The sequence below is a fragment of the Camelina sativa genome, chromosome 7 (assembly GCF_000633955.1).
Source record: "Camelina sativa cultivar DH55 chromosome 7, Cs, whole genome shotgun sequence".
In the NCBI taxonomy this organism is placed as follows: Eukaryota; Viridiplantae; Streptophyta; class Magnoliopsida; order Brassicales; family Brassicaceae; genus Camelina; species Camelina sativa.
The window spans coordinates 15,965,962-15,988,510 of record NC_025691.1 but is presented as its reverse complement, the minus strand read 5'-3'; the positions used below and the strand labels follow the sequence as shown (position 1 = coordinate 15,988,510).

Here is a 22,549-nt window from a genome sequence, read left to right as displayed (position 1 = left end):
ACTTGTGATGATGAAGCTGTTGAACAGATGGCTCAGAAAATGCAAAAAAGTTCTCCTAGTAATGGAAAACTTACAGCATAATTTTGGCCATGGTATCTGTTTTAGATCCAAGAATGAAACTGCAGATGATAGAAATGAGATTAGAGCAAATTTGGTTAGGCTCTACAAAGATTATCAAGCTAAGTCTATGGCAAATGCTTCAGGTGTTTCAGTAGCTCCAACTCCACATGAGTTAGTTTCCGAGTCTCCACTTGATGATGATTTCGATTACGTAAGTGTACTTTCTTTACAATACTAATTTTGCCATAATTTTGCCATAATTTTGTATCATAATTTTGTATCATAATTTTGTAGCTTGACTAAGGATAATGATGATGAGAATCTTTCTGCAGGATCTTTTTGAGCTTGAAAGAAACATTGGAGGTGGGGTGGACAATACAAAGACACTTTTGGATATCTGTTTAGATGAGCCAAGATTAGAGAGGAAGTCTTTCCCGAATTTGGATGTTTTGTCTTATTGGAAAAACAACCAACATCGACTTGGTGATCTAGCATGTATGGCACGTGATTTACTAAGTATACCCATCACCACAGTTTCCTCAGAGTCGGCGTTCAGCATCGGATCTAGAGTGTTAACTCCATACAGAAACCGTTTGCTTCCAAAGAATGTTCAAGCTCTATTGTGTACTCGTAACTGGTTAAAAGGATTTGCAGAATACAAAGGTAACTTACGATTAAGACTTACCACAAAACTTATGTATCTAATTTAGTGACTTAGCAACTAATTCACAGTTTTAATAGGTAACATAGAAGACGAAGAAGATGAAAGAGATGCTCAAAACACAGGGAGTAATCAGGATTAGTGATGAAGCTGTTCAAGCATCTCCTCAAGATAGGTTTGTTAACATCGTTCTTTGCTAATACCATTAATGATGAAGCTAAAGCAATTGTTCTGTTGGATGATCATGTATTCATGTCTGTTTGTTTGTGTGTGTTTCAGCTGATATGGACAACGGATCGAATCTTAAAGAATGATGAAGAAGAATGTTTCAGGGTTTGCTACTACTTCCTCGTTGTGTTTGGGTTTAGCTTTGTGAATGTGTTTGATGTAACTCGTTTTGTGGTTCATTTACATTAACCAAGTACCAAGTACTCGTTCTGTAACTCGTTCGTTTTGTTGGACTTGCTTATATCATATAAGTTATAAGTTATGTGAGTTTGATACAATCTTTGTTGTGTAGAAAAAAATTCTAAACGGGCCTCAATAACAATATCAAAAATAAATGGGCAGAGCCTAAATGGGTATAATATTAAATGGATCTAAACGGGTATATTATTTAATGGGCAGGGTCTTAATGTGTAGGGCCATCCCGTTTTAACATCACTAAGCAAACCGAAAGTTCAAAATTCCCATAAAAGCACTTAAGAACAAACAAAAAAAAATATTATTATTTTTTTTTTTAAAACACATTCAGAATCTTGTACAAGAGTTGATACATTAGAGATACACCAACACTCGGTAAATCAAAATACATAACCAATCAATAAAAAGAATGATAGAGAAGTGAATTTTCACGATGCTTTGGAAATCGAAGCCTTAATCGCCAACAGATTAATAAATCTGTTTCTTTCCCTCTCTAGAATCAATCCCAAAGTTATGAGATTGTCGTTCTTGACTATCTTCTAAACGCCACAGTCATCTAATATTATTATTATTATTTATTTTTTGTTGTTGAACATCAAAGTGAATCAAAATAACAAATTATTACAACATAAATATAGCCAATTAATACTTTATTAAAGATTTAAAAAAAAATTGGGGATAAAATAGCGTTTTTGTAACCGGTAACGTATTATCGATAGTATTTAAAATAGAGTATGGTGTGTTTAACAACAACAAAAATGGTGTGTTTAAGTTTTTAAATTTATTATTTTAATATATTAATTAGATATATAATATTGTATATTGTCTTCATAAAGAGTATAGTAAGAATTTTAATAAGGTTTATTAATATAAGTAAAAATAAATAAATAAACAAAACTAAAAGAAAATGAAGTGAGTATTTAAATACATCAAAGTAAACACAATGACAAATAATTCATTACCATTGACAGGTTTATATGATTCAAGAGAAAGAACTTGGAAATTAGGTCAGTCATGACGAAAATATTGTAAATTATAACTCTACTCACCTTTTTAAAAAACATGTATGAATCAACAAGAAGCAAGACTTCAAATATCTATCACTCCCCACTCTAGGATTGTTACATACCTATCTTGAGGAGATGCTTGAATATCATCACACCTTAATGCACATTCTTGTGTTGGTGTCATATTTCCGGTTTGGGAAAAAAAGCTTAAAAATACCTTATTTATTTTTTATTTGGAAGTTTAATACCTCATATTATTTTATTGGAATAAAAATACTTCATTTAATTATTATTGGACAAAAAATACTTAATCTTTGTATTATTAGTAGATTCATACCTCTCACTTAACATCCGTTAACGGGTGTGACGGAATCGTTCGACGGAGTTAAAAGTTTTAATTAAAGTCTTACTAGATATATATTATATATTTAGCAATAATATGAATTATTTTAGTGTGGTCTGGTGGTAATGGTTGGGTTATACCTCACACCACATGCGGGTTCGATCCCCCACGAAAGCAGATTTTTTTTCTTTTTTTTTTTGGTTTTACCTCTCTCGTGTCTCGCCGGTGATGAGTAACTGCAATACTCCGGCGCAGCGAGGACTGAGTCGCGGTCGAGATCTGTGGCGGCGAATTTAGCCATGTCGTCGACGAGGATCAGACCGAAGTCTAGGTATACGACGCGGCGGATCGGAGTCCAAGTATATGATGCGGCGGACGCATGGAGGGAGGAGATCGGCAAAGTAGCTTCTAGCGTAGTTTAAAGGACAGTCCAGTGCAGAGCGGATTAAGGTGGACAAAAAAATTCGGTGAACGAAGATAATGTTGTTCATACATTTTTTTTTGATTCATCATCACCGACAAGACACAAGGGTTAAACCCCAAAAAAAAAAAATCTACTTTTGATGTGGATCGAATCCGCATAGGATGTGAGGTATAACCAAACCATCACCACCAGACCACGCCAATATAACTCATATTATATCTAAATATATAATATATATATCTTGTCAGACTTTAATTAAAACTTTTACCTCCGTCAAATGATTCCGTCACACCTGTTAACGGATGTCAAGTCAGAGGTATGAATCCACCAATAATACAAAGATCAAGTATTTTTCGTCCAATAATAATTAAATGAAGTATTTTTATTCCAATAAAATAATATGAGGTATTAAACTTCTAAATAAAAAATAAATGGAGTATTTTTAAGCTTTTTTCCCTTACTAATTTATAACCACTGAAACCTAGAGTCACTATCGCTTACTACAAAACTCAGTTTCTGCTCTTAACACACAAGGTTTTAGTTTCAAGATAAAGATAAAATACCAAAGCTAACATTAAGATTTGATTTTTTTTATTTATTATAGTCCTCTAAGCTTCTTAATCAATGACTCCAAATCCAACATATATAAACGAGATCACTTTAAAAAATGATACAAAATTTCTGTCTTAATTTCTGTAATTTAGGTCTCCTCTTTTGGCTTCTTCACGAGTAACTTCCATAAAGCAGTGTTTAAAACCGTTGATGTCTTAAGAGAGGATCTTAAAGTATTGCTAACCTGCAGATAAGAGAGAACAAATGGGTTCCAAGAAGACCATAACTATATGTTCATATGAAAAAAATCAGGAGATAAACCGAAGCTGGTGGTAAATAGCCTTTTACCTCTGCTTTGCCGATACTGATCTCTTGCACGTCGACATCATCTAAACTCAGTTGAAGCTTCTTTAGATAGCCAATGGTCAAGCTTGAGCTCAGAGGTGTTATTATCAGATCAGCTGATACTCTAAACTTGACGTTTCCTTTCACAAACCCCTCACATAGTCACATGCCTAGTAGTGATTAAATTTAGCACATCGCGGACACGTAGAATCCAAGCTATTATGAAAGTCCATTATATTTAAAACATGATCGTGGAGCCTATACTTGTTATGACAAGTCTTGTCTTGATATCTCGCAGCTGGTTATGGCAGCGATAATACCATGGAAGCTTTGACATGGACATTATCTTTGTGTTTCTAACACAGCTTAACTCCTTCAAGCTTGTAAAAAGGTTTCCGATGCATCCATGAACCGCATCATCACCAGAATTTTCCCACACAAACTCCAAAGAAACAACAAGAAATTGAAAAAGAAGATTCACAAAATCTTCACAGCCTTCAAAATATAAAACCTCCTTGTCCTGCTTTCGAACAACTACATTGAAAGTTAACAAGCCTGATTCTGTCTCATTTTTATTTTCTTGCAAAACTGGAGAAGTAGTCATTGTCTTATGCAACCTGATCATATTGCGCGAGCTTTCTTTCCTTAGGAAAGCATCCGGCAAAGGAGTATCAGACGAGAATAAACAGTTCAACAAGGTGAGTACCTATAATTATATTTTCGAACTGCGAAAAGTGGCTTCTTTACACTTTAAGTATATATATAGAACTTGCTAGCCTCGTTGGAATCGTTGTTGATGTTTAACTTAAGCTTCCGGAATATATCATCATTCAAACCTCTCGGATACAAAAGCATATGTTTACATGCTTTAGTGAGAAAGTTATCAATCTCCAAATCTAAAAACACTATGATAAATGTTGCTGAAACAGCCGACTTCAGTTTGCTGAGATTGTTTCTTGACCAATCTTACGATTGTCCCCACCTGGAGTTTAAGCAAACAAAAGAGAACATCTACAAAATCTTTACCTGCTTCCACGAAAACAATCTTGTTCTTCTCTTTATCAACCAGCATTTTCAGACTAATCTTTGGTTTTTTTGAACTTTCAGACATTTTGTGATATTAAAAAAAAAAAACACAACCCAAAAAAATATGAGACACTCAATACGTTGAACTCTGTTTTCATTAGTAAGTAATTTACACTGATATATTTCAAATTCTTAGATTAAGAAAAAAATAAAATTCACCAAGTTCCAAAGTCTATTGAATCTCTCTTTCTGTCTTTCAAAATTCTCTTTGACCATTGTAAAACCAAAAGAGCGAAACAGTCTCCTCCACTAATTAATATCAGAGTTATGAAAATTGCAATACCGAATTAAGAATCCACTTCGAATTGGTTATGTTTACTTTTTCCGTTCAATTCGGTTATGAACGGTTCGAAACCTAAATTAAAATCAAATAATGCCATTAGCATCTCCGTCTCATCTCTCTCTTCCAATATCCAAAGGCAGCTTCGTATACCATTCAAAGCAGCAAAACAGAAGAAACAATGACTCTTCGTCTTTCATGTGATATATTTACTGAAACGAAGCTTCTTCAACTATTTCTTCTATATCTAATATGCCCATATCCAAAATCTCTAAAGAAGAAGCCTCTCCTCAGGTAAGAGATGCCTCGAGTAGAGATGTCACATTTGAATATGCATGTTAGAAGGTCCATGTAAATAAATATGCATGTTATAAAATTAATGTAAGATTTTCTATACGTAACCTCATAAGTAGTTCAACTAATTTAAAATGAGTAAAATTTATAAAATAAAACATAAATTAAACTATACTAATATTTTCATCAAGTGATCAAAATTTTCCTCCTATAAACTCTTTACTCTTTTCATTTTTTTTTATAAATGTTTTTACTTATGAGTTTTATTAAAATATACTATATTGCAATGATAATTACAATTTTAACTAATTAAATTACAGTTAAATATTTATATATTGTTATTTTGAACACCAAAATTTATCGTATATTGTTTAAAATCTATAATAAAAATAAAAATAACATATCAAAATCTTGTGATTTTTTAATTTTAAAAAGATTTCAACCTTAGACAATTAATTTTTGCAATGGAATTTAAATATATATATATATATATATTTTTTTTTTGTTGAAATGTGAAATTTATTGCTCAACAAAGGTTAAACAAAAGCCAAGAATCGGAAATAGCTAAGACTCTGATACATCATATCATTCCTCACTTTCATAGTTCATATATACCACCAACGGTGAAGTAGCATAACTACTTATTTCATTATAAATATATTTGTTTTATTAGCAGAATTTAAAAAAAAAAAAAGTATTTAGATATAGACTTGTAAACGACATATGTAAATATGTCTTTTTGAAATCAGTTTTTCTACTTCGTTAAATTAAAAAAATGTTTTATTTGTCGACATGTGTAATCATTTTAACGCTTGTTCATATTAATTACTAATTTTGAAACCAGTCTTCATATAGTAAAAAAATTGAATAATATATTTTATAATAAAAGAAATTTAGACTTGGTAAAAATAAAAATAAAAACTAAGCCACAAATAAAATAATGGGCTTCATCTTAAAAGCCCGATTAAATTAAGTGTATTCGAAATTGACTATAACAACAGTGTTAAAAGAGTCCCGAAGCCCTAACAATTTCTCGTCAGCTCCGTTTTTGTTTCCTCTTCCCCGCAGCATTCTCCTGCAGAGTTGTTCAGGTACGTTCTGGTTAGCTTAGAAATATTAAGGAAACCACACTCTGGAGACAATTCAACTTTCTTATGCTTCAGTTTTCCATCTACCTTTTTTTTTTTTTTTATTTAAAGTCTCCTCAACTCTGTTCTTAGATTTTTGCTAGAATTATGAATCAATTGTTAAACCTCTGTTCTTAAGACTCTGACTAAGTCATGAAGTTGATTGATTTGTATCGTTAATGCTTTGTATTGGTTTTTGTTAGACCTCCCATTTCCTTTGGCAACCCAAAAGACACTGTAGATGGCAACCATGGTAGCTGTAAGTCACAGTTTCCTAAAAATCCAAAGACATTGTGTAAAATTGAATATTCTTCTTTACCTATTTCATGACTGATTTCTTGAAATTGATGTAACAGAATGAAGCATTTACTGGAAATCCAAGACGCCAGCTTGCAAAGCTCTTTAGCGTGTCTCTTAAATTAACAGTCCCTGATGAACCTGGTGTTGAGCCATTGGTTGAGCCTGGCAAATTTGGAGATTACCAATGGTTTCTCCCTCTTTCCACTTTAACTCTATGAATATTTTAAAGTACCAATTTTTTAAGTTTATGCTCGTTGTTGTATTGTTGTTGTATGCAGTAACAATGCAATGGGACTATGGTCTATAATTAAAGTAAAGGGTACACAGTTCAAGAGTCCTCCAGCTATTGGACAGGTTGGTTGGTTTGGTCTTTTACAATTTTGTGGCTTTTTTTGTGTGATCTATTTCTGCAGATTCTTAACCAACTCTTATTCTGTTTTCATTTTCACTTAGGCCCTTATTAAGAGTCTCCCTGCTTCTGAGATTGTGGAATCATGCTCTATAGCTGGACCTGGATTTGTTAATGTTGTTCTATCATCTAAGTGGATGGCTAAGGTGCTCCTGTTGTTTTATTAGTCGTTTTCTAGTTCTCGTATAAATAATTTTATGTTTGTTGTAATTTGTTTTTCTAATCTAACCGCAGTGTATTGAAAACATGCTTATCGATGGGATTGGCACATGGGCGCCTACTCTTTCGGTTAAGAGAGCTGTAGTTGATTTTTCATCTCCCAACATTGCGAAAGAAATGCATGTTGGTCATCTTAGATCAACTATCATTGGTGACACGCTAGCTCGTATGCTCGAGTTCTCAAAGGTTGAAGTTCTTCGCAGAAACCATGTTGGTGACTGGGGAACACAGGTAGCTACGTTTCTGCCCTACAAATGATTTCTTGACATTGAGTATTCCAAAAAGATTTTAAAGAAATAAAAGCCGCTTTTATTCTGCAGTTTGGCATGCTTATTGAGTACCTCTTTGAGAAATTTCCTGATACAGATAGTGTGACTGAGACAGCAATTGGAGATCTTCAGGTCAGCTGTTCCCTCAAGCTTTACAGTTCTTCTGATGTACCAATATTGACTTAAATTGTTTTATGTGAAGAACAACCAAAGCAATTTAGTTTTAACATTAGATGTCTTCTGATAGGTGTTTTACAAAGAATCAAAACTTAAATTTGATTTGGAGCCAGAGTTTAAGGAAAAAGCACAGAAGGCTGTGGTCCGTCTACAGGTAGATAACAACTTTCAATTCTCACTGGTGCATTCTTCTGTTTTACAGTGTCTTAATATGCAGCTACCTTTAGTTGCAATATATATAACTCACTTGTCTATTTTGTTTTCTTTGTTTCTTCGGTATAGAGTGGAGATCCTGTTTACCACAAGGCGTGGACTAAGATTTGTGAAATCAGCCGAAACGAGTTTGCCAAGGTTTACCAAAGCCTTCGAGTCGAGCTTGAAGAAAAGGTAAAACGAATAGTTGGGACTTATACTAAGTTATTTAAGGCAGAATGTGAAAGAAATGCATGAATGGATAATGGAAAATACATTTATTAATGACAGGGAGAAAGCTTTTACAACTCTCGTATCGCTAACATAATTGAGGAATTGAGCAGCAAGGGGTTAGTTGAAGAAAATGAAGGTGCTCGTGTGATATTCATCGAAGGCTTTGAAATCCCACTCATTGTTGTAAAGAGTGACGGTGGTTTTAACTATGCCTCAACAGATCTGACTGCTCTTTGGTGGGTTATCTTTGGAAAAGGCATCTCTTATATTTTGACTTTCTGTTTCTGTGTGGCTTGTTTTGAACTTCCATATCGTTCTCTGCTGGTGCTAAAATCTGTCTGGCACAGGTATCGACTTAATGAAGAGAAAGCTGAATGGATTATATATGTGACCGATGTTGGCCAGCAGCAGCACTTTAATATGTTCTTCAAAGTGGGTTTGATGAATATTTTACTGTTTTCACGTCTTGTAAAATGTGATCTTGATTGAAACTGTCAGTCGTAACTTTTGGTTGTCTTCTAACTTTGAATCAGGCTGCCAGAAACGCAGGGTGGCTTCCTGACGATGATAAATCTTACCCTAGAGTTAACCATGTTGGTTTTGGTCTTGTCCTTGGAGACGATAACAAGCGATTTAGAACTCGGTCAACAGCGGTAGTCCGTCTAGCTGATTTGCTAGATGAGGCCAAGACTCGCAGTAAAAAAGCCCTTACTGAGCGCGGTATCTAACTTTTGTGACAGCACTCTCTAAATTGCTGAACTATTCATTTAATCAGTAATTATTTGTGGTCTTATTCATCCCTTATATCTTGTTTCTCTGTTAGGTAAGGACAAAGAGTGGACACCCGAGGAGCTGGACCAAATAGCCGAGGCAGTTGGTTACGGTGCACTAAAGTAAGTATTTATATCTATTTAGTAATCTTCTGGTTCTCGATGACAGTTGTAAACAAGGCTGCACAGATGTGATAAGTGACTTATCCTTTTGTTTAATTTTCTTTCAAGGTATGCTGACCTGAAGACCAACAGAACGACAGGTTATACTTTCAGCTTTGATCAAATGCTTAATGACAAGGTGCTGTAAATTTTTTGGAGCTAGTCTACATATTTGAATTATGGAGTCATCTACAAATGCTTATTAAATATTTTGTATCATATTTCATGAACAGGGAGATACAGCCGTTTACCTTCTTTACGCCCATGCTCGGATCTGCTCAATCATCAAAAAATCAGGCAAAGACATAGATGAGCTCAAAAAGGTATTTTAGCAGCATGAACTCAAACACCTACCTACAAAGTCTGTGTAATGCACAATTCTTCTTATGTTTCAACACTTGTTCAATTCCAGACTGGAAAGATATCATTGGATCATGCAGCCGAGAGGGCACTGGGGCTTCACCTGCTTCAATTTGCTGAGGTAAAACACATGCTCATTTAGATTGTAGCTTTCATATTCAGACTTCTTTTTTCTTGGTAAGAAGATGAAAAGTTGTGTAAATGATTTGTAGACGGTTGAGGAAGCGTGTACCACATTGTTACCGAACGTGCTGTGTAAGTACCTTTACTACTTATCCGAAGAGTTCAGCAAATTCTACTCCAGTTGTCAGGTGAGCGCATTCCCAAAGTTATACTTTTTTCCTATTTAAGCCTAATGTAGACTGTATACATTGTGTTTTCATCTTTCTTTTGAACTATTTATTTTACAGGTGAATGGTTCAGCAGAGGAGACAAGCCGTCTCCTACTTTGTGAAGCAACGGCCATAATCATGCGGAAATGCTTCCATCTTCTTGGCATCACCCCTGTTTACAAGCTCTGATACATCACATTCACATTACAATGAAACTACCAAAAAAGCCAAAAGGCAAAAAGGGTCTTTCCTGCTTTGACAAAAATAATTAATTATTTATGCACAGCTAGAGAGTAGTGTGACCAAGTCTTGAATTCTTAATGATCCGTTTAAATCTAAAAGTGAGACAATGACATCATACTATTCTTCTCTGTGCACCACAAATTTTATAAAACCTCATCAAAACTAATCACATCTGGTAACTAAGTGCAAATCCCATTTTAGAACCTGTAATCTTGTTTTGTATTTGCGATTAGAGAACCAAAGGTGACCCGATAACCAAACCTTTTAATTGTTAAAAAACTAAAGGGTTTATAATTGACTTTAATACAAAATTGGGAGGTTTGCATCATGGATACTATGTTCATGTGACAATATGTTCATTGCTGCTTTGTTTACGTTTTCTTTTGCATGATCAGTTGTCTTAAACATATGTACATAGTTCTTCATTTTACTTATTAGTAATTTAAACAAAAAAAAAAAAAAATCAATTGTTTCTTCTCTATCACAAAGCAATGAAGCATGGAGAAGCATGTGAAACAACAAACTAAATTGATTGCTCCCAGTTCAACAGCGTAGTCATGTATAACAGAGTTTTCTGATTGAACTTCAGCAAGCTCACTATTATCACCCTTACGACATCTCTAGAGCAAGGAGAAGCATGTGGAACAACAAACTAAATTGATCGAGTTAATGGGTCAAATTCAGGTTCTCTAATCAAAAATACAAAACGCGATTAAAGGTTTTTAAAATGGAATTTACATCGCAATTTACATTTTTTTATCACAATTTAAATTATTTTTTTAAAATCAATAATTGTTATTCATTTGTTCCTTAAAATATATCCTTTGTAGTGGCATTCTAAAATATATCCTTTGTAGTGGCATTCATGTGTAATTTTAACAAGGATTAAGATTACTCCTAAAATGTACTCTCATAATATTTAGTAGTAGGATTTTCAAATTTCAATGGTTTCTTAAACACTAATCTCATCTGTTTGCCAAAAAAAAAAAAAAACACTAATCTCATCTATTAAATTAGACGACCCACATATGTAATAACAATCATTGGTCATTTCTACTTCTCACAAACCACAAGAAAAAATAACAAGGAAAATAGCCGAATTTAAAATTCACTTCGATTTGGTTTTTAAGTTTAATTTTTTCCGGTTTAATTCGGTTTCGAACAGTTGAATCCAAATGCAATCACATACCATTATCATCTCCTTCGTGTTGTCTGCTGTATCAACAAAAATCAAAAGGAAGCTTCGAAACCATTGAAGGAGGAAACAATGATACTACGTCGTTTCATCTGCTACAACGCTTCTTCAACTGTTCCTTCTATAGCTCCGTCTCCGAAGAAGAAGCCTCTCATCTTCTTAGGCTCTCCTCAGGTACAAAAAAGAAAAGAAAAGATTTAAACTTGTTCTCATGCGTTTAGGGTTTTAGCCTAATCTTATCCCTTTCTGCTATACATTTAGGTTTCCGTGACTGTCCTTGAAGCTCTCTTCGATGCATCTGCTTCACCAAACTCTTCCTTTAAGGTATAATCTGATATACTTATTTGGTGTGAAACTGGATTAACTTTGAATATTCGAAACTCAGATTTTGAATATTTTCTGATTCTTTGATTCTTGCTAAATGAGAAATTTGAATTGCTTATGGACATTGTGAATTGGATTTTGTTAATCTTTTCTTGATTCTGAAACAAGATAATGAGAATTGTGGTGAAGATCTTGTTGTTTACTTTAAAACTGGTTGTACTAGGTTGCAGGGATTGTTACACAGCCACCATCAAGAAGAGATAGAGGTAGAAGAGTTTTGCCTTCACCCGTAGCTCAATACGCTCTCGATAAAGGCTTACCTTCTGATCTCATTTTCTCCCCTGAAAAGGCAGGAGATGTAAGGACTCTTGTCTGATATATGTATAATAACGTTCTTGCTTTTGGAAAGATGTGATCTTTAGTTCTTTCTTGTGAAGATGACATTAGCATTTTTTCTGTTACAGGAAGCATTCTTATCGACTTTAAGAGATTTGCAACCTGAGCTTTGTGTTACAGCTGCTTATGGGAATATATTGCCTACCAAGTTCCTTAATATTCCAGTACATGGTTAGTAAAAGTTGCTACTTAATGGAACATTCTATATGGTTGCATGGGAGAGAATGTTGTTTTGAAGCCTATTTTTAACGTTTTAGGGACAGTGAACATACACCCAAGTTTGCTGCCGCTGTACCGTGGTGCAGCTCCAGTTCAAAGAGCATTGCAGGTTCAATTTTTTGTTTTCAATTGTAACTCATTCCACTCTTCCTGTTATTGCTTACGAAATGGTGAGACTCTTGACTCAAGTGTGCACTATAAACACTTGGTGGCTGCACTAGGATGGTGTCACGGAAACAGGAGTATCATTAGCGTTTACGGTGAGGAAGTTAGATGCAGGGCCAGTGATTGCCTCTAAGAGTATCCAAGTGGATGATATAATAAAGGTAATTCACTTTATCCAGTGACGTAGCTCATCACCTTATTATATTTTCTGGATCTTAATGATCTCTGTTTGAATCATTTGCAGGCACCAGAACTGCTCTCCTTCCTATTTTCTGAAGGTGATATGTTAATTCTTGTACCTGCGATTTTCAGTAAAATGAACATAATTGGATTCTATGATTAGGGTCTAAGTGAAAAAAACCTTGCAGGTTCTAAGCTTCTTATCCGTGAACTTCCCTCGATATTTGATGGGTCTGCAACATCAAAAGCAGTTCCCCAAGATGATTCTAAAGCTACCTTAGCTCCAAAGGTATCTGGTGTCTGTTATCATTCAAAATAAGGCAATGCTGCTATATTGCATCCTGAATGAGATAACATAATCTGATTCCAAATTTGGTTCTAATGGGACTGAAATGATTCTATTGATGCTCAGTTAGCTCAAGATGAGGCTTGGCTCTCTTTTGACCAGGAAGCTTTTGTTCTACATAACAAGGTAGAGAACTCTTCATTCAGCTCATTAGTCTATAAATCATATCTATATTTATAACGAGTAAAACTGCTTTTTAGGTTCGTGCATTCGCAGGATGGCCAGGAACACGAGCTAAAGTTGTAATCCTCGATGACAAAAGCGGTCAGGAAAATGAGCTAGAGCTTAAAATAATTACCACTCGTGTATGTCAAGCTTCAGAAAACCGGGATGGTGAACAAGATTATGTAACTTTCAAGAAAGGTTCATTGGTGTTTCCTTGTGGAGGAGGTACTGCTTTAGAGGTAAACGCTATAGACATATCATTGCATGTTCTCTAAATCAACTCAGTTACGGACTACTCACTGTTGATACAAAAGGCAGATGTTATGATGTGGTAGTCAGAGACTAATCTAGCATTTAAAAAGCTAATATTTTGGTGTTGCTGATTCAGGTACTAGAAGTCCAGCTTCCTGGTAAAAAAGCTATCAACGCGGCCGCTTTTTGGAATGGCTTGAGAGGTCAAAGGCTGAAGAAGCTATGAAGACAGGCTGAAACAGAGATAAGCTTTGGTCAGGAAGTTAGAATTAAGCAAAACCAATTTGTAACAGGTTGTCCAAACAAAATAGTGATTTATGGTTTCCACATTCTTTGGTACAATATGATTTTTCTCATTTTCTTCCGAGATTTTGATCAATCTGAAACAAGGAGCCTATTTCCATGTATTTTAATCAAGATAACTGCTCAGTCCAAAACTTATGCCTATTAACTGTGTAAAATGACCTGTGCATATTGTACTATAATTCACTGTCCCATGCTACTGGCAATGAGAAAAGCCTCAATTCTTTCGATTGCACTATATCAGCATTGTCATTATTGGCAAACATCGTGCACGTGTAACTCCCACAAATGTTGGATAAAATCAAAAACATACCTGCATCGACCAATGTCTAAGTGACCATATATTCTTCATGACTTTCATCCAACATCTCAACCACAGGAGCATACTGCATCATGTCAAATTAATAAGAGTCCATGAGCTAAAAAGAAAGAACGGAAAGCAATAGGATGCTTCAGACAAAGCTGAAGGTGGGTACATGTACCTCATCATCTTCGTCAAAGTAATTCCCGTCAATAGGGCTATTCTTCTGAAACTCCCAACCTAATCTGTTTTCAAGCAACTCTTTGAACTTCCTTGTCTGCAAAAAGACAGGTGCGAAAATGAATTTATAGACAGGGCTGTGAAATACTGATCTGATCTGTATACGTAGAAGTTGTACATACCCACGACAATAAATCTCCATCAACTACAGATGCCTCTTCCACTAGTGCGAAAAAGTCCTGTTATCAAGCAAAATGGAAGTTCGACTCAATTTTTCTATATCCTCCCAAAGACGAATTATTTAATATGCTGAACATATGCTCACTCAGAGAATTATGTCGTTAGTCAGAGGTTTACCTTGCTAAGCAAATGCAGAAAGCTATCGGAAGCTAGCCAAGAATCATCAAGAAGCGCATGTACCCCCATCTCAGGACCACTACTCTCTTTCTGTAGTCCATATTTTAGTTGATGGTAGATGACTTTAATGAACTGTAATATAAGCATCCGGGTGAGGGAAAAAATTTAGTTTTTCAAAGTACATAGCTGAGGTAAAAGACAAACTAAAACGGTAGAATATTAAATAGTAAAGCCTGCTTAGTGCATATACTATTTAGGAGGCATAAGGATAGAGAATGACAAGAAAGTATCGATTTATATATCATCTAGAAGAATCCTCAAATATACATTAGTACTTGAAAATTTACGAAACTCACCTTTGTAAACAGTTGACTCCTTGTATGAAAGGGCTGCCAAAGGTCACAAAGAAATGTAAATGTCAAAAGCCAAAGAAAACAGAGAAAGGATGAGAACGGAAAGAAACAGACACGTCTTCACATGGGAGAGTTATGGATTAAGTGAAAAGTCACAAACAAAACATATCAAATAATTAAGGCGCATGTACTTTCATGTCACATCATGTCAACCATATTAAAGGGAATAAGCAATTTTGGTACGGAAATTATAATAACAATATAGAGCTTAAATCACATACCGCATGGATGCAGCCCAGTAAAAGACTAACTATGGACTTCCACTGCATGAAGGATTCAAGAGACTGTCCCATCTGCACATTAACAGTAAAAAACTGATCTGAGAATGGAACAAATCTGAAGGATTCCTATTTTGCAATCATACACATATTTTATTTATGCACGATGTGTATGAGCTTCTTTTAAGTATATGTTACGGTAGGCAGTACATACCAAAAATGCTACAAATGAAAATTGTAGCTCTCCAAGAAGTAAGTCTTCCGAGTCTTTGTACTCCTTTGACAATACGCTTTCAAGTAGTTGGGTCTATACAAAGAAAAAGAGAAAGTGACATAAATTAGGTTTTACAGGATTCTGAGATTTAAATATATACCGAGAACGTTAAAGAGGAAGAATATGTTAAGGGGAGTACCTTGTCATGATTCATAGAGGTGAGCTCCTGCCCAGACATTCCCTTGTTCTTTAGAATCCGAGGAATAAAGGTGTAGTAAAACCTATTCTCTTTTGGTTCCTCATTAGATGATGCCTTAANAAATCACATACCGCATGGATGCAGCCCAGTAAAAGACTAACTATGGACTTCCACTGCATGAAGGATTCAAGAGACTGTCCCATCTGCACATTAACAGTAAAAAACTGATCTGAGAATGGAACAAATCTGAAGGATTCCTATTTTGCAATCATACACATATTTTATTTATGCACGATGTGTATGAGCTTCTTTTAAGTATATGTTACGGTAGGCAGTACATACCAAAAATGCTACAAATGAAAATTGTAGCTCTCCAAGAAGTAAGTCTTCCGAGTCTTTGTACTCCTTTGACAATACGCTTTCAAGTAGTTGGGTCTATACAAAGAAAAAGAGAAAGTGACATAAATTAGGTTTTACAGGATTCTGAGATTTAAATATATACCGAGAACGTTAAAGAGGAAGAATATGTTAAGGGGAGTACCTTGTCATGATTCATAGAGGTGAGCTCCTGCCCAGACATTCCCTTGTTCTTTAGAATCCGAGGAATAAAGGTGTAGTAAAACCTATTCTCTTTTGGTTCCTCATTAGATGATGCCTTAAACTTGCTTTTCTTCATCTGTGCATCAAGGGCTTTTTCCATTTCCGTTTTAGGTCCGCCTTTTAGAATAGCAGATTCATAAATGACTGTTATTTCTCCTCCAACTGGCTCTGCAAAATTGCACACAGATAGTTTTACACTGTTAACTACTCCGAGTGCGAACATATTAACATTGTAGTTAAGGATTCCACCAAAAAAATAAGGTTCACATACCAAATTTTTCAGTAACATCCTTCGTAATGTAATTAGACAAGTGCTTCCATTCCCCATATCTACTTAAATTGTATGGGCCAAGATGTTTGTCAAACTCCAAAGACCTGACTGCTTGAGAATATCTCTCTTCCTGGAAACATCGGGAGAGGAACGAAAATAAATAACACAGCACTCATTATCAACCCTACTACTACTAGTGCTACTACAACATGATTTTTTCTGTTACAAGTTTCACAGTATAGATTTGATTATATTCCTCGATACTACTAAATTCCGCACGACGATGCAAATCGCTGACCAACATATAAGCAACATTACAGCACTAAGTTATCAAAAGAACTTACCTCTTCTTCAGATACTTTGGCTAACCACTCGTCTTGCTGATTCCATTTACGCACAATAACCTTGTATAGTCAACAACAGATCGTGAAAATATATCCATGATCCGTTTATACAGTTCCATAGTGCTGCTACATACAGATAACTACAATCACAAGTGAAAAAACCTAAACCCCATGAACCAAAAAAACCTTAACCCCGTAAAGAACGTGAATGCTCTTCAAGTCAGAGTAGGCAAAAAGGGAAAAGAAAAAAAAAATAGCATCTTGCAATCTCCATCTCAGGTAAACATGAATTTTGATACCAAAAGATAAACAAACGAGGCTAGACAGATTTCAAACCTGAGAAGGAGCAACATCAACAAAGAAGCCAATGGTGGGTGAAAACTCTTTACCATCCCTGTTAAAACAAAATCAAAGTCTAAAGCTATCAGCCAACACAAATTACTAGGGATAGAACTCTTCTATTCAAACAAAAAAAGATTAACATTGTCTTATTAGATACAAAAGCACAAAAACCATTTAAAGACTTGAACCTGGTTGATGAACTATAGAATACAAAGTGAATCCCAGGAGGTATCATCTTAATCCCTTTGAAAGCTGGTCCTACTGAGAATATCTGTAACGAGTATTCACAACATTGATAAGATATGCAAACTCAAATTCCAAGTAAAACTAAGAAACTGAGAAAAAAGCTTCAAATTTTTAATTCGATTATAAACTTAGGAAGAAGAAGAAGAAACAAACCTGAGTGTCGATTCCAACAAGAGTATGCTGAGGAACGTCGAGAAAGAGAAGCGTAGCTCCATGCTTCACAAGCTCTAGTGCCTTCTCTGAATCCATCACTTCCTCCTCCTCCTCCTCCTCCTTCGCTACTTTTGCAGCAGAGAAGCCTAAAGAGAAAGAGCTGAACAACAAACGAGTAGATTCCAGAAAGGCCCAGTAATAAGCCCATTAATTAATTAGGCCTCAACACGTGGTAACGCGTTATTCACGCGTTTTACTTTTTCAACCGACATAAAACGTTTATTTATAAGAATTCTATCAGTTTTCTTTGCCTCTTCGCATTACTTTTCCAATCGTTTCGATTTCTAAAAATTCTCTCCTCTCTCTCAACGCAAACACCAAAATCCAAATTTAGGGTTTTTTCTTTTTTCTCATTCTTCTATTGATCTCTGTAAACGCTGTTGAAATCACGAAGATGGCATCAACCGGTTCCTTCTCTAATCAAAGAAACGCACCATTCCAAAACGCAAACGCTGGAGCGACGCTGAAGAGAGGAATCAACGACAATCGCGGTTACGGAGGCGGACATTATCAAGAGGAGCGGAACCGTTACGCGCCGCCTCAGAAACGTTTCAGATCGCAACCGCAACCACAACCACAACAACAACAGACGCAGTTCCGATCTGGCAAGATTCCTCTGTATCATCATCCTCATGGTAGTAGTAATAATAACATGTCTAGGGTTTCTTCTCAATCATATAACAATTACGGTGTTGATGTGATTGCTTCTAATTCAAGTTTTCCATTACGTAACAATGTTTCTTCTAACACCAACAATTATCAGAAACCCTTTGTTGGTTTTGGTAATAACCCTAACCCCCAAATTGTTCCGGTTCCGTTACCGTGTCGTAAGCTTTACGATGATGTCGCTTTAGATTCGTTGCCCGAATGGGTTCCGACTCATCAGTCTGTCTCAAGAACCCTAACTCCAAATTATCCTGTTCCAACAACGAATTTTGTGCCAAACACAACTGTTCAAGCACCTGTTTTAACGAATTATTCGAACATGGCTTCGGTTGTGTCACAATCTATGTCTCAACCAATTGTTTTGAGCAAACAATTGATAGCGTTGCTTAGTGTTCTTAACAATGAGAAAGAGAAAGAGAAGCCAACTTCAGAAGCAAGTAAACCCGGTGAATTGCCTCTTGGGTTAAGCTTTGATAACCCATCATCACTCAATGTGCGACACGAATCTGTGATTAAGTCTTTGTACTCTGATATGCCGAGGCAATGTTCATCGTGCGTGGTTAGATTCAAGTGTCAAGAAGAGCATAGCAAGCATATGGATTGGCATGTGAGGAAGAACAGGACGGCTAAAACCGTTGGGAGACAGGGTCAACAGCCGAAGAAGTCGCGGGGATGGCTAGCGAGTGCTTCCTTGTGGCTTAGTGCAGCAACTGGAGGAGGGATGGAACAAGCGGCGAAACCATCTTTTGGAGGAGAAACGCAGAAGAAGAAGGAAGAGCAAAAGCAACTCGTAGTGCCTGCGGATGAAAACCAGAAGAATTGCGCGTTGTGTGAAGAGCCGTTTGAAGAGTTCTTTAGCCATGAAGATGATGATTGGATGTACAAAGATGCAGTGTACTACAACAAGGATGGTCGTATAGTTCATGCAAAATGTATGCCTGAAACCCGACCTGCAAAGGAATCGAGAGAGCTGCCGAGGGTAGCGTCTGTTACAGTTCCACCGGTTGCGAGTGCAATAGTCTGTTGATTGAGATTTGCAGTACTCTTTTTTATCTCTGTTTTAAGTCATTCGTTTTTTTTAAGTATTGTACATACAAAGTTTCAAGTTGTAAAACAAATTCAAATCAATGAAAACTTCTTTTTTTTTTTACTATATCATCTCTATTTACTTCTATGTGTCATTTGGATATACATAAGCTTTTTTATATATCTGTTTTAATCGTTACTCAAAACAGAGAAAGATGATGGTTGCATATTTGTTGTACACTTGATAACAGAGACATAAGAAAATTTGTTTGCACGAATTTAATCACCGAAGTCTAACAAAGACACACATACATAACATATAATTTTTTCTATATAACAAAAACTAGAGATTAAAGTTTAAACCAACAATTCTTAGATTAGAACTTAAGAAAGTGGGTACAACCTATAAACAAATTCCACAGATACAAAAAATGGGACATGTTTGCTTTCGGATACGATGACAACAACAACAAGAACCGTAACCACAAAATCTTGAGGTTCTTGGATTCTCTTGAGTACTCAGACCTTCCTGTCTTACTCTTTTGCTCGGAAGAAAATAAAAAATCGTACCAATCCAACTGTTGAGAGATTTGGACCGCGCCTTCCTCTGCCGTTTTTACTCTTATGTTTGGCCTTTAGAACATGTGACTTAATCTTGTGTAAGAGATGAGCACCTCGCCCTCTTATATCAACGCTAGCTATGGTTCAGTATGGTTTTATTTATTACAACTAAGACTGAGCCCAATAAGGTATCATGTAGCAATTTCTTGAAAGTGGATCTCACTACTTTTCCGGAGAGAATTTATGCTAGGAGGTTCTTTATTGACGAGGAGAAGAAAGTTGTTGTAGCTTCTCATTTTGATTCAAGATGACTTCTAGGCAGTTATTAACGTGTGTTTTGAGTTTGTTCAAAAAAAAGAAAAAAAAATGTGTTATGCTAATTATCTAATATATAAAGAAGTCGCTTTTGCATGTTTAATTTTACCAAACATCTTACATCATTGGAGACGGTACGTAGATCCTCGAATTTTGTAGTTGTACCCAACACAAACGTTCAGGTACCTGCATTTACGGATTTTTTCAGTTCGATGAGTTGGAATCATTCGAACATGTGTCACAAGTTATGCCTCAACCAATTGTTGTGGGAAAAGATTTATCAGATTTACTTGCGTTCTTAACAAAGAAAAGGAAACTTTGGAAGAGGTAACATTCCTCTTGGACCAAAAGTTTTGTTAGTATGTGTGACATATTAGAACCCAAATTTAAAATGGTATCAGAGTCCAAGATTCAAGTTCTGGTCCACATAGAAGAGTGGATATGAACATGCCCTCTTGTTAACACAAGTAAAGGGGTCCAATAAAAGGTTTATTATCAGTTCAAGTGAGATCGGTTGGAGATGGAATTATCCTCTTGAGGAAGTGGTTTGAAGAAAAAGTTATGGTTAATCCACTAATTGTCAGTTAGTTTTTAATTGGAAGCCCAAATTTAACATTTTCTATGGGTTTAAACTCAAATGTCAAGTTTTTTTTTTTTTTGAACAAAAACTCAAATGTCAAGTTAAACACATGGATTGGCATGTAAGCATTAAAGAAGAAACGAATGGCTCAAAGCCTCAAACGCACTACAAGACTATGCTAGAAATCGCGAGGTTGGTTTGTGAGCTTGTCGCTATGTCTCAGTGCAAAAATTGGAGGAGGGACAGTTCACAGTTGAAGCTGCTAAACAATGTTTAGGAGAAACCTAGAAGAAGAAAGAAATTGGCCCAATATAATCCACTACATCATAGCCCAACTATCATATGTGGTCTTGTGTATTTGGTATCACACTAAAAGCAAATATTTCATATATAATCAATCAATCAAACACCACATATAATAGTTGTCTCAACGACCCTTTATCGTTAGCAAAGAACAGAGAAACCTAATTAATGATGTTACATTTTCTTCAAGGCGTCTAAAGTAAGACTGTGAGAGTAACTAACACCCCAAAAGTGAGCAAAAAACTAACGGCAATATTTGATTAATGATTTATTTGTAAATAAAGTTTAAAACTCTAATTCTAGTTTTCATATTTACTTAATAACCTTACTTAATACTTTTAAATTTTTAATCTGTGATATTTTATATGAATTATATATTAATTTATTTGGTTAAAGTATAAAATCTCATTTAGTTTTCAACTTTTTCTTTTAAATTTAGTTGGTTTTAGTGAATATAAATGAACTATAAAAGTTTTAATTGATTTGTTTTATATTGCACCTTTAAACATTGCTTTTCAAGACTTATAAGTTTGAATTTTTGATCCGTAAGATAAGTCCGCAAAAGCCCGAAAAGTCCTATAGCCGTCTTAGGGCCGAACTCGGGCTTTGAAATATAGGCTCGAAAATATTTTGGGCCGGACCAAACCGGACTCAAACATATACGGACTTTATGAATTTCGGGCCAGACTAGGCCGGGCCAGCCCGATTGACACCCCTTAGACGTCTAGAACTACATATTTTATGTATTCGAAGAGAGGGTTTGTTTCATCATTTGAGTTTGTGCATGCTGCACCAAGGTTTGGTTAGTAGATGTCGGATGCTTTGTTTGACCACTTATCTAATCAACATACATCCCAACACGGAACCGTATATGTTTTTGCTTTCTTTACTTAGTCACGGACTCACGACTATATCCTCCTGATAAGCCCCAAATTTGGCTCATAGTTTTCCCCTGTTATTCAAAAAATTATATATATTCTTCTCTAACTATATTTTCCCACGATTCTTGCATTTTTTAAAATATGAAACATTACAATTTATACCATTTTTAATGACGTAATAGGTGAAAATAAAATATAGTTAGCTATTCTGAAGTGTAGATAAATATTATTATCTTTTATTATTTGAAAATATTAAAAATAATGTAATAAAATTAAAAATATATATCATAAATAATTTATTGTTCATAGTCGTCTGTGTTTTATCCTCAATAAAAAGAAATGTATAAATCTGTCACTGGCTTATTTTATGAATATGATAGCTAAATATAATATATCAATTTGAGATACACATAGTTACGCATCCCTACTATTAACTGAAAATCGTTTATAAAAAAAACATTACTTTTGTAAAAAAAATTACATCACAATGTCAATGGAAACAAGA

At 35.2% G+C, this 22,549-nt stretch overlaps 4 protein-coding genes across 4 annotated transcripts; 3 read left to right on the top strand and 1 right to left on the bottom strand.

The window, feature by feature from the left end:
* LOC104701246 (arginine--tRNA ligase, cytoplasmic) lies at positions 6,479-10,391 on the top strand. Its single transcript, XM_010416894.2, has 18 exons — positions 6,479-6,566; positions 6,806-6,861; positions 6,959-7,089; positions 7,181-7,256; positions 7,356-7,457; positions 7,546-7,761; positions 7,851-7,931; positions 8,047-8,130; positions 8,259-8,363; positions 8,460-8,638; positions 8,750-8,834; positions 8,936-9,122; positions 9,226-9,295; positions 9,404-9,473; positions 9,568-9,657; positions 9,747-9,815; positions 9,907-10,005; positions 10,105-10,391. The coding sequence occupies exons 2-18, from the start codon at positions 6,844-6,846 to the stop codon at positions 10,213-10,215; spliced, it is 1,773 nt and encodes a 590-aa protein (XP_010415196.1). The 5' UTR covers positions 6,479-6,566; positions 6,806-6,843; the 3' UTR covers positions 10,216-10,391.
* LOC104701244 (methionyl-tRNA formyltransferase-like) lies at positions 11,438-13,958 on the top strand. Its single transcript, XM_010416891.2, has 11 exons — positions 11,438-11,638; positions 11,726-11,788; positions 12,012-12,146; positions 12,253-12,355; positions 12,442-12,512; positions 12,625-12,729; positions 12,813-12,846; positions 12,937-13,037; positions 13,161-13,220; positions 13,295-13,498; positions 13,648-13,958. The coding sequence occupies exons 1-11, from the start codon at positions 11,537-11,539 to the stop codon at positions 13,735-13,737; spliced, it is 1,068 nt and encodes a 355-aa protein (XP_010415193.1). The 5' UTR covers positions 11,438-11,536; the 3' UTR covers positions 13,738-13,958.
* On the bottom strand, positions 13,520-17,812 carry LOC104701245 (protein AAR2 homolog). The gene is made up of 14 exons (XM_010416893.1): positions 17,653-17,812; positions 17,442-17,524; positions 17,248-17,305; positions 16,912-16,971; positions 16,568-16,697; positions 16,238-16,464; positions 16,039-16,131; positions 15,828-15,899; positions 15,009-15,041; positions 14,653-14,784; positions 14,478-14,534; positions 14,297-14,392; positions 14,128-14,200; positions 13,520-13,744 (listed from the first exon to the last, which is right to left on the bottom strand). The coding sequence occupies exons 1-13, from the start codon at positions 17,746-17,748 to the stop codon at positions 14,144-14,146; spliced, it is 1,194 nt and encodes a 397-aa protein (XP_010415195.1). The 5' UTR covers positions 17,749-17,812; the 3' UTR covers positions 13,520-13,744; positions 14,128-14,143.
* LOC104701243 (polyadenylation and cleavage factor homolog 1-like) lies at positions 17,972-19,525 on the top strand. Its single transcript, XM_010416890.1, has one exon. It carries the CDS (start codon positions 18,107-18,109, stop codon positions 19,403-19,405), a length of 1,299 nt encoding a protein of 432 aa, XP_010415192.1. The 5' UTR covers positions 17,972-18,106; the 3' UTR covers positions 19,406-19,525.

Bases quoted from the DNA above. Each gene is read 5' to 3' on its own strand.
- LOC104701243 (XM_010416890.1), top strand. From the start codon at position 18,107: ATGGCATCAACCGGTTCCTTCTCTAATCAAAGAAACGCACCATTCCAA.
- LOC104701245 (XM_010416893.1), bottom strand. From the start codon at position 17,748: ATGGATTCAGAGAAGGCACTAGAGCTTGTGAAGCATGGAGCTACGCTT. The intron at 16,465-16,567 runs GTATGTGAACCT...GCAATTTTGCAG, and splicing joins GGATGTTACTGAAAAATTTG to AGCCAGTTGGAGGAGAAATA. The intron at 14,201-14,296 runs GTACATGTACCC...GACATGATGCAG, and splicing joins ACTTTGACGAAGATGATGAG to TATGCTCCTGTGGTTGAGAT.
- LOC104701246 (XM_010416894.2), top strand. The intron at 8,639-8,749 runs GTGGGTTATCTT...TGTCTGGCACAG, and splicing joins ACAGATCTGACTGCTCTTTG to GTATCGACTTAATGAAGAGA. The intron at 9,816-9,906 runs GTAAAACACATG...AATGATTTGTAG, and splicing joins ACCTGCTTCAATTTGCTGAG to ACGGTTGAGGAAGCGTGTAC.
- LOC104701244 (XM_010416891.2), top strand. From the start codon at position 11,537: ATGATACTACGTCGTTTCATCTGCTACAACGCTTCTTCAACTGTTCCT. The intron at 13,221-13,294 runs GTAGAGAACTCT...ACTGCTTTTTAG, and splicing joins CTTTTGTTCTACATAACAAG to GTTCGTGCATTCGCAGGATG. The intron at 13,499-13,647 runs GTAAACGCTATA...TTGCTGATTCAG, and splicing joins GAGGAGGTACTGCTTTAGAG to GTACTAGAAGTCCAGCTTCC.